Raw genomic sequence first — 11,447 nt, 5'->3', positions numbered from 1 at the left:
CTTGATCCAAATCACACCCGAGGCCCTCGGGACCCCATCCAAACATACCAACAGGTCCTAAAACGCAATATGAACTTAGTCAAACCCTCATATCATATTAAACAACATCGAAATCACAAATCTCACCCCAATTCAAGCCTAATAAAAATAATGAACTTCCAACTTCTAAAACCGTTGCCGAACCATATCAAATCAACTCCGAATGACCTCAAATTTTGTACACTAGTCCTTAATGATACAACAGACCTATTCCTACTCCTAGAACCAAAATTCAAATCCGATATCAATAAAGTCAACTCTCAGTCAAACCTCTCAATCTTCCAAACCTTCAACTTTCCAACTTTCGCCAATTCAAGCCAAAACGACCTACGGACCTCCAAATCAATATCCGGACATACGCCCAAGTTCAAAATCACCATACGAAACTATTGGAACCATCAAAATTCCTTTCTAGAGCCGTACACAAAAGTCAAATTCCGGTCAACTCTTTCTACTTAAGCTTTCAACCTTCGGACTAAGTGTCCTATTTCACTCCGAAAGATCCTCGAAACCAAACCAACCACCCCGGTATGTCACATACAAATGAGTATAGAAGAAGCAATAAATAGGGGAACGAGACTACAATACACAAAACGACTGGCCGGGTCGTTACAATTTCCGCATTAAAAATGGTTATTTTTCAATTACATTTCAAAGGACGGCTAAATTTTGGATACAAAATAGAAAAAACTGGCCTTCCCACCCAATTTTTACGATAATTTCCTTCCTTTTACTTCTATCCCGACCTTCCTCATAGCAAAGATTTTTTTAAATAAAATAAAAGACGTTTTCTACAAATTATATGTGTGCACAAGATGTTGTACATGAAACTAATGGACAAAAAATCATGCATGTGGTGTGGTGGTTAGGAAAATTATTATCCCCTTTCTTATGTCTTTTTCTAACACGAATTTCTTCTAATTATTACTTGTCAATCTTATCTAAAATTTAAAAAGTGAACAAAAAATGATATCAAAATCACTTGCCAAATAAGTTTTAGACAAAGATGAGATGAAAGAAGCTGTCATTTATGTCTTTATTGTAGTGGTGCATGTGCTTATCTTTTGGTGTGTTGTTCCTCAAACCCTTCTCAACCACCCAAGATTCCTAGTCACTAGATAAGAGCTATAGTCAACATTCTACATTTATTTTTGCCATTTGGAAGTCTTTCTTATTTTTTTATTTTATTTTTTTGGGTTGTGTGTGTAGGGGGTGGGGAGGGATTGAATGTTTATACTTAATTTCCTTCTTTTGTTTCTTTAGCAGCCCCAGATCATATTTACTATTTTTAGTTTAATAAAGAGACTTGTATGCAATGTAGGAATAAAAACGAAATTAAGATAATTTTTACTTTTAAAAATCTCCTAATCTAATCCTAAAGTACAAATTATTGAGTACTAAATTGAAAAATTAAGGACCAAACATTACAATGCTCTTTTAGTTCGTCATATGATCATTTTTACAAGTATAACCAAGGGACTTGTATTGGCCTAAGTTGACGTTTCATAATTAAAATATACTAGGTAGTTTCTACTGTTTAATATAATTTTGGTGTATATGGTGTATTCTCCAACGAGAATCTCTATTGTTTTTGTTACATGGTGTACGTACTTACACTACAATTTTTCTACATATATAGTTATTGCTCTGAGAAAATATATTAATCAGTAGTTTACATCTCCGTTTGAAAGAGTCAAGTGTAGTTAACTATAAAATCCCACTAAAGCTTTCCAAAGAAAATATAGTAGGCAATTATGCATAGTAGCCAATTATTGATTCTTCTAATTGTGTCTGTGATTTTAACAAGTAGTTGTGGTGTTAATGCTCAGCTCCAGCGGGACTTTTATCGGAATTCATGTCCAAATGTGGAGTCCATCGTCCGATCAGCAGTTGAAGACAAGTTTAAACAGACAATTGTTACAGCTGCAGCAACACTTAGACTCTTCTTCCATGATTGCTTTATACAGGTATTCTTTTGTTGTGAGTAGGTGTAGTTTATGAATTAATTCTACCACAATGTAAAAAAATATTTTACACCATATATATCAGGTTGGTTACTACATGTAACTGCCAGTAAAAGTGAGATTGATAACCTAGAAAATAAGATAGGTTACCTACTAAAATAGGTTAAAATATACTAATAATAGTGTAAAATAATTTTTTACTAAAAGGCTCACCCTTCCGATCCGTTGTAAGTTTCCAATGTACATGTATGGATATGTTTGATATTCGTTTCATTTTAATTCAAGAAATCAATTCTATTAAACTATTCAAATTATGATCTGATATTTTTCTCTATATCAAACTGATATTTCAATGATCATTGGTTGACTACCGCTGATATAATAATAATATATAATCAAATTAATTTAACTCCTTAGATAATTAAATATCATCATCGTATATATAAAATGGATGTGAGGAGAATTATTTGTACAATGTTAGTAGTCGTGATGCAGTCTTGTGTGTTTTATGTATACAAAGGAAAATTAACTGAATGTGTATTGAATTAATTAATGGAGTAGGGTTGTGATGCTTCCATCATACTGAGGTCGTCAGGAAATAACACAGCAGAAAAGGATCATCCGGAAAATCTGTCCCTTGCTGGAGATGGATTTGACACTGTTATTAAAGCCAAAGCTGCAGTCGATAATGTCCCTGCTTGTAACAACAAAGTCTCTTGTGCTGATATCTTGGCCATGGCCGCTAGAGATGTCGTTGCATTGGTATGCACTAACTTCTTGTGTACTTGATGTTTGTTTCATTTGATCGCTTAATTAATTTGCTTCTTATTGTTTGAGTACCTTATTACGTACTAGATTATCAAATTATTTCCTTGAAGAAATTTACGGTTGTTAATCAGTATGACAGATATGCATATTGTTAATTTAACTTCGATCAAATTTAAACCATGTGCATGATATGAGACAGACATATTGTACGGATCTTTAGATGTGGCATCCAAACACTCTCTCTCTCTCTCACAAGTAGTAGAAATGACACCAGATAGCTACTCTATAGTGCTGTTATTTATGAATTAGTCAGTGCGTCTTGCATTTCATTTTGAGTTTAAATTTTCAGGACAAAAATGTCCTGCATTATCCTGAAGTTAAGATTTTTAGTTTCAAATTTCAGGGCAAAATATGTACTGGCTAATATTTAAATACCATCCCTGAGAATGACTATCTGTGCACATGCCCCTCTGAAGTGCTTGAAAACTAATGTCTACTTTTAAACCCGTCCGTACATTTTTTATTATTCTTTTGTTAGATTCTTTATGAGTTATTACTGTTGTTGTTATCGGTGTAATTATTGGTAGGGTCACTTGTTTTGGTGATAATGATTTAAAATTTGTAATAGTTTTAAGTATTGAATGTGTAGGCAGGAGGACCAAACTATGCTGTTGAATTAGGAAGGAGGGACGGCAGAATGTCTTCACAAACTAGTGTGCAAAACAATCTACCCCACTCTAGCTCCGACTTAGAGAAGCTCCTTCCAATGTTTGCCTCTCGTGGTCTGACTATCAGACATTTGATTGCCCTCTCAGGTATATTACCACTTCCAATTTCTTTTCTTTTTCTTCTCCATATTTTTCTTTTTCACTCGTATAAGATACTATATAAATTATCAATCTTTTTAGGGAGATAAATTTAAATACTTTACATTGCTCTTTGTAAGTGACAAGAAAAGTATGACTTTTACAAGGCCATTTGAAACAAGAATTGGGTTTCGAAGCTGTCAAAATAAAAAAGAGATGCTACAGTACACACTTCATTTTGAACCACAGTTGCGCACATGTAATGAATCACATTTTGATTTATGTAGAATAGCATTTACCCAATTTTTTCCACAGTAGTCTTGCTCACCAAATTAGGATGAAAACGTAAGAAAGTTAACTCGTCCCACTGCACCTGCCGACCAAATTGTTTCTTTCTATCTCGATATGAAATAGCCTAAAATGTCTATCAAGCAACAATCACTCAACAGGTGAAGTTATTTTTTTTTTTTTTTTTTTGCAGGAGCACATACACTAGGATTTTCACATTGCAACCAGTTCTCAAGCAGGATATACAACTTTAGCAGCACACACAAGGTTGATCCAACAATTGATGCACCCTATGCTAAGAAACTCCAAGAAATGTGCCCACAAGATGCACCTCCTGGAGTAGTAATCCCCATGGATCCAGATACCCCTCATGTGTTCGATAACACATATTACAAGAACCTACAGAGCGGGAAAGGGCTGTTCACTTCTGACCAGACACTGTTTACTAAAAGGGGGTCAAGGAGAATAGTGAATATCTTTGCATCAAACAGGACAGCTTTTGAAAGGGTCTTCATTGCTGCCATGACAAAGCTTGGAAGGTTTGGGGTCAAAACTGGAAATCTTGGTGAAATTCGGAAAGATTGTGCTGTAGTGAACTAAGTAAACAGAAGATAGAGAAGATCACAGATTCATATAGGACCATTCTGCAGCACTTATTTCAAATTCCAAAAATTACACAATAAGGCGTAATCATGTTCATGAAGATCCAGAGTACATAAAAAATGACTTGCTGCTTCCCTTGGCCCCCGGTAGCACGGGACCTGCTTGAACCCCTTCCAATCCCCCATCCCCGCCCAGAAAAAAGGGAAACGCACTTTACTATGATTCGGAAAGATACATTCAATCACCAAATGGCCTAATATAAATGATTCAATCAAACAGTGTTTGCTCAATCTTTGAGAAAAAATTGACTACATGAGTGATCTTGGTTAATTTTGGAACCTAAAACAATTGTGAAAATGGTAGACCGGACGAACAACTTCTAAATTAGCTGTATACTCCGCTTCCACCACTTAACCACATCCCACCCCTCAATCTTCCACCAAACTTCGATTCTAAATGAGAAGTAAACAAGAATTATCATTCTAAACTACAGCACCCAGTGTTACAAGAACTATAAGAACAAAAGAATTAGCATTTACAACAGGCGGTTAGGCAGCAATAGCATCCAATTAATGGAACTTCTATCCACACCACAAATGTATTGCGGACAGTTCCTTCTTGCTAGATGAACCCAGCCAAAAAGGATACAAGTTTGTCCAAGATTTCTTCAAATATTGAAATCCTGGAAAAAAATACCCTGTACGTTCTATAGTGACGAGGGGAGTAACAATAATGTCAATTAAAAATATGCCACTTGGTTATACTCTATCTCTATTGTAGTTGGATCGCCAAAACATCCATAGATTAGTACTAGTACCTCATATCAGCCCCTGATTGAATGATATCTGGTTCCTGGACCATGACATTTTCCAGTTTATCGTCAACATCTGAAGAAGCTCTGTAACAATGTCGAAATAAAAAGCTACCCATTGCCTCCTCAGTGACGAGCTAGGTCTCTTGAAAACTTAAATATTTGTTAAATGGGAAACGTTCATAATATCTAATTTAGACACTAGTTATCTTTTCTCCAAGTTCTTGTAGAAGCTATCCAAACTTCTTCCTTGACAATTGGAGGTTCTAGTTCAGCTCATCCATGAGATTCCTTATCTAAACCAGCTGACTGCTTGCACTACCTATGACTTTTCATCACTAATGGTGACATCAGTGCTCCATCACATTCCATCGGGACAGCACAATCTCCATTCTCAAGGTGACTTGATTCCCCAGATTTACAGGCGGCCATCTTAGTCTCATTAAGAGAAATTGCAGCTTGTCCAACTGAAGCATTACTAGACTCAAAATATTTGTCTTCCATACTAGTATCTTGGTCATCCATATCAATGTCGTTTTCACAAGACAATTCAGGCTTGGCACAGGCATTTGTCAGACCATTTAGGGTGCTATTCTGGCAAACTTCCCATGAGACATCTTTCTTGGTACATCTGTTCGTAGGGCGTTTCCCAAGGAAGCCAGGGGCAAACAGTGGCTTTAACTTTGGTCCAGAAGAACTCCCTCCACCTGATTTCAGAACCACAGGGTGGCTTCCGTGAGATGAAAATTCTTTGTTCTGGTTAGTTTTGTCTGGCAGTTGAGTGGAAGTTTGTAACTTAACATTGTCGGAGATATCGCCTAAGCTTGAGGCAGAGGATGAAGCATCATCCAGCACATCACCATTTGTCGCTACAGAATCCTCGGTAAACAAAGAACTCAATAGACAGTCATTGGTGGTTCTTTGGCATGGTTTAGCATCATCTTTACTGTCAGAAACAGGGGACTTTGTTTCACGTTTCTGATTCTCAACTTCAGCCGAAGAACTAGCACCAAAGGAACTATTGGATACCACTCCAAGGCAAGAAGTTCCTGTAGCTGCACTAGATAGTTTAACATCCAGCAACTCCTGCTGGACATGAGAACTTGCCCCAAAATCTACCTCCTGATGCTCTGCTCTGTCCTCAGGGTTGGTTAAGGAGGATAACTCCACTTTAGCCCCAATGATCTCAACTTCTGAACCATTAACATCTGGCGGTAAAACAGAATCAACTACTGTAGCCGGAGACACTGTTGCACTAAGACATTCAACAGGTTGGTCTGTGGAACCTGGCTTGTCTTCCACTTTAACTGTATCCTGGTCCTCTTTCTTTAATAGTTCAAGAGGAAATAAGGATGCTGGTCGAGGGTAGATCCTGTCAAAAGTAAATACAAATCAAGATCGTTGCTGCCAAAGGCAATGCAGCATGTTAAATAGAAGAGATCCATGTACAGATCAGATCAATTAGATCATGGTCAAAATAAGGTTACCTGCTATATAAGAGCATGTATGCTCCCTGCGAAAGCACTTCATCCAAATCAACACTAACCACCTACCAAAAATTTTACAATGAGTCACACACAAACATTTTAAAGTGATGAAGGAAAAATTGTGAAAAGGAAAAATAAACTAAGAAGTATCTATAAGCGGGATATTGTACTGAGATCATGCTGCTTGAGGTAGATTATTTATTAAGTAATGACTTTTACTAATAAAGCTTAAGTGCTCTAACTCCCACAGCACCTATATTCCCAGTTTGACATTGTTGCAGACCCAAACATACACTGAGAAACAACCAAGAGTGTCAAAATCTGCATAGCTTAACAGAGAAACTGGTGTCACATTCTACATGACAACGACAAGGAAAATCTGAGAGAAGGTGGCACAGCAAAGAAGGTGCCCATTTTACGAGTTTCTTAAACTTTTTTTGTGGGATATACTTATATACCCCGGCAAGTTTGTATACATGTCACATTCATGGAGTAGATTCTTACCTAAATAATAGAAATATTACATTTCTCAAATTAGATTCATCTATTAAACCACCTTAAACCTCCACAAGCACAAAACAAAAGAAGCATATTTTCTGAAGCTTCAGTTTTTACTTATGGTACACGATCTTGGGAATGGGCGCGTATGATATGAGTGAGCAGCTTTAATAACTTCTGGTGCATGCACGAAACACCCAAAGCATGTCACATCCATTCAACCCCAGGTACATCAAGGCAAATCAAGGAGCCAACAAATAAGATATAACTAATCTACGAGAGAAGAAAACTAGCTTATAGCCAACATGCATTTTCAAGCAGAAGCATTAATATAGTTTATCGTCAAACACATCTATAAGGTAACTAGCATTTGCCAGGCCCAATATAGCAATTCACCGAGATATAGCAACTCATATAAATTACCAAGCTTCAGAGTTTACATTGTGGATAATCAGCACAGAAGAACATAAATGAAAGTGCGACATGCCATCAGCAACCAACCAATACATTTCGTGCATTGGGATGGCATACAACAACAAACAAGAGGGTAGAGCAAGAGAGAAGTTTCTACCTTACAATCATCAATCCTGTACCAACTTCCACGGAAATCCTTGATATAACATATGTAATGGCCGAAAAATGATGCATTCAACATATCCACGTGAACAATAACTGCATATAGCTTGTAAATATTATTGCCGTCTCCTGCTTCGCTCACGTACCGATGGAGATCCAATGTTTCAGGGAAAGTCACCCTCTTATTCAATTTACCAAACCTACCACTCTGCATAGAGATTATGACCACAAATAAACAAAAGTAGCAGAAATTAACCCTCAGAATCGCATCCAGGAATAAAATGGAACTTGGGGGTGAGGAAGTGGGTGAGGAATGTTAATAGAGAGAAGGAAACTCCCTGAGTTATTGTAATTCACCCATACCATAAAGAAATGCAAATTCTGTTTTGCAGTTCTAGAAAAGATATAATAGCAATTAGAAACGCAACACGTACGGATTAAATTATCCTTTTGTTTTACAACCTAGGGTGCATCCTTGTCTCTGAATGGAACCCAACTGAAGAAAAGAGCAAATCCAATAATGCATGATAACTTTTTTAAATATTACGCCTTTCAATTTCTCTCTAAGGAATTTTTTTTGGATAAGGAACCTAGCATTTCTTGAACAATGTTCCTTTAAGTATACTGATGTCTTATCGGAAAAGCCTATGTTTGACAAACTAATTTCATATTAGGTGGTAAATGGTGAACTCATATCCTATCAAAACGAAGATAATCTTCAGATTGACATTGAACACTCCTGAAGAAAAATATTTATGGGAGATTAGAGTTCATGTAAGATCTTATTTGTCAGCTCAAGGTACACCTGAAGTCTGTACATCCTAGATCGAGCATCTTTGCTTCAGCGGACTTCCATCAGACCCGTGTTTTCCTGTAGACTTGAGAACCTAAATTCAATGTTGACGTGAATCCATAAAGCTATGGCTGAAATATTCATTTTGAGAAATATATATTGACAGTCTCTTTTTTCTAGAAGTTTTTGATTTTTGAAATTTTCAGAATACATATTGACAGTCTCTTTTCACACTTAAGGTGGCGCTCCAGTTTGTTCAACAGCAGGACAATCCTAAAGAACCTGAACATGAAATATCCACTCAAATATCCCATGGTTATATGGTAAAATACTAAACTATTTTGTCTCGCTTGTAAGGACCCGCTTTCTAAATTCAGACAATATACACTGACAATAAAAGACCATTGTGCCCACTGCCCATCATTAGGAACAAACAATTAAACAATTTACACCTTAACATATTACTGGTGCATGATACAAATCTAAGTAAACTACAGAAAACCTGTAAAACCAGCTCTTTCATTAGAACCTGTCCACCTTATTGCCTAAGGGGAAGTCTTATCGAAAGGAAAAAAAGGGCAGACATTTCTGTCGCTTCCTGCTACAACAACTCATTTTCTCCCTCATTTCTAGAGTTCATTCCTTCTAATTTGTCTTTGCTTCTTTATGAAACAAACCATAAAGATCCTCTAGTTATGCATATGTACTCCCTTTGTCTCATTTAAATGACACATTACGTGGGAACCAAACCATTTTTTTCTTTTACGACTATTCCAAATATTTTCTAAATATTACTAACAATTATAAAAGAAGTTGCGCTTCATGAAACTTTTTATAGTTCCTAATTATGTAAATTTGACTTCAAGAAGATTGAGAAATTGAAAGTTTGATTAAAACTGAAAATTAGATATTTTGGCCATTATTCTCCTACCCTTACATTCTCTTCGGACGGAGGAAGGTTCTTTTTTTTTTTTCATTTTTCATATGTTATAAATTTGGCAGTGTCTGATTGCTGTACTAGAAAAATGGAACCATGGAAGAAGAAGGGTGCCAAAGGAGAAAAAAGGAGTTTAGAGTTAGCATGCAGCCAATTGCCATTAAACTTGTGGCAACTCTTTGACTCAGAATCTGATTGCTGCTTTGTTACTATTCATTCATTTCTTTTTTTGCCTTCTATATTTCACCTAAAGGATTGAATGTCTTCCCTTTAACGTTTCAACTCCTTTGAAGTACTTTTACATAGTAGCCATGTTGTGGGTTATCTGTCCTGGTGATAAGTTAAAAGAAGTCCATTTTTTGTAGTATCAACATCTATACTTTGAATCTGGGCAAAAGAATTCCATGCAGAGAAAGGATGAGGATCACCTTAATGTGGGGATGATTTGCTGGAGAGGTGAAAATTGGACATGAACCTTTCTTCTAAATTTTTAAAGAAATTTGGTATTAGCTAACTTGCTCATACATGACTAGCATGACCCCTCATTATATAGGTTATTGACCACTAACTAAAGATGGATAGGTCCTAGAAAAAGAGCAAGGATCATTCATTTACAAGTTTGAAATAAATTTTTGTTTAAGGGCTAACATTCGAGCTACACAAGTTAAAGGGTCTATAATGCACTTTGCCCTAGATGGCTGAAGCACAACAAATAGAAAAATGAAACCAACCTGAAACCTTTTCAAGGCAATTGTTAAGATATTCGGTGCCCTCCTGACCATTAGACGCTTCCATGCCTTGACATAGTCATTGCATCTGCAAGAACAACCATAGTTGTTGACCACTATTAACGATTAGGTAGGACGATCAAATCAACTGTGCCTCAATCTAAACTAGTTGGGGTAATGGGGTCGGGTAAGTATCCAGCAGTTAGACTATTTTTGCATTGGTCGTTAACCAACTGCAACTTAACTAGTGAGCTTTAATTAACTCCTAGACACAGACTAAACTTGAGCGTCTCATCCAAATAAAAAAAAAATTGCATAGAAAGAGATACTGTCAAGGATTGTGATTTCCACTACCACCCAAATAAAAAAGGGAAATCAAGTGGGAAAACTGGCACGACACAAGTAACTCTAAACTTTGCAATGAGACATTTCAATACCCCAAAAAGAATGACCAACTACGGTCAACATGAGCTGAGTTCAATTAATTACAATTTTTTTTGTTATATTTGAAACCAAAATTAAAAGTTACTACCACGACCACCAAAATTTTGAAGATATTTTTTTTGGGAGAAGGCATATAGACCCCCTCAAACTGTAGTCTGATTTTCAACTACACACTTATTCTTTGAGGGGGTCCTATTACCCCCTGAACAATTTTAAAGTGGAATTAATTCCACCCTGAAATGCTATATCCAGATCTGAAATAAGTGGTGAAATACACGCACGTACCTGAATTTGACACATGTATTTCCCACTTAAATCTCTTTTATTCAAAACTTTTTGCCATCTTTCTCTTTCCACCACCTTTCAGGCATTAAAACAATTGCAGAGGGGAAGATGAAGTGAAGGTGCCAAGAGGTAGTTGTAAGAGAGACAGATAGAGAGAGAGAGGAGAAGAAGATTAGAAGATTAGTGGAAATAAACGGAAGAAAGGAAAGAAGATTTGCCGGAATTATTCGTCGGTATTCATGTTCTCCCCGAAAAGGTGAAGTAAAAGAAGAAGTAAAGACATGAAAAGGAAAAAAATAACAGAAACACATTATAACTTTAATAACAGAAATATTATAATTTTTTTTAACACTTACTTTTGCTTAGGGAGGAATTAAATACACTTCAAAATGGTCGGGGGGGGGGGGGGTGGGGGGGGGG

At 36.5% G+C, this 11,447-nt stretch overlaps 2 protein-coding genes across 2 annotated transcripts in view; one reads left to right on the top strand and one right to left on the bottom strand.

Moving 5' to 3' along the window:
• The first annotated feature begins 1,251 nt into the window (after positions 1-1,251).
• Positions 1,252-4,600, top strand: LOC109208228 (peroxidase 16-like). Its single transcript, XM_019371295.1, has 4 exons — positions 1,252-2,006; positions 2,565-2,765; positions 3,421-3,586; positions 4,059-4,600. Exons 1-4 carry the CDS (start codon positions 1,794-1,796, stop codon positions 4,463-4,465), a joined length of 987 nt encoding a protein of 328 aa, XP_019226840.1. The 5' UTR covers positions 1,252-1,793; the 3' UTR covers positions 4,466-4,600.
• Positions 4,601-4,921: 321 nt separating this feature from the next.
• Positions 4,922-11,447, bottom strand: part of LOC109208227 (ubiquitin carboxyl-terminal hydrolase 18-like) — an 11,115-nt gene continuing 4,589 nt past the window's right edge. The window contains exons 8-11 of the mRNA XM_019371294.1: positions 10,302-10,386; positions 7,836-8,048; positions 6,767-6,828; positions 4,922-6,651 (exon numbers count right to left, since the gene is read on the bottom strand). Of these exons, the coding sequence (XP_019226839.1) occupies positions 5,598-6,651; positions 6,767-6,828; positions 7,836-8,048; positions 10,302-10,386 (1,414 nt within the window). The 3' untranslated portion in view covers positions 4,922-5,597. The remainder of the gene's footprint in view (positions 6,652-6,766; positions 6,829-7,835; positions 8,049-10,301; positions 10,387-11,447) is intronic.

Source organism: Nicotiana attenuata, unplaced genomic scaffold (assembly GCF_001879085.1).
Source record: "Nicotiana attenuata strain UT unplaced genomic scaffold, NIATTr2, whole genome shotgun sequence".
NCBI classification, from domain to species: Eukaryota; Viridiplantae; Streptophyta; class Magnoliopsida; order Solanales; family Solanaceae; genus Nicotiana; species Nicotiana attenuata.
This window is presented reverse-complemented; position numbering and strand designations above follow the sequence as displayed.

Bases quoted from the DNA above. Each gene is read 5' to 3' on its own strand.
- LOC109208228 (XM_019371295.1), top strand. From the start codon at position 1,794: ATGCATAGTAGCCAATTATTGATTCTTCTAATTGTGTCTGTGATTTTA. The intron at 2,007-2,564 runs GTATTCTTTTGT...TTAATGGAGTAG, and splicing joins TCCATGATTGCTTTATACAG to GGTTGTGATGCTTCCATCAT. The intron at 3,587-4,058 runs GTATATTACCAC...TTTTTTTTGCAG, and splicing joins ACATTTGATTGCCCTCTCAG to GAGCACATACACTAGGATTT.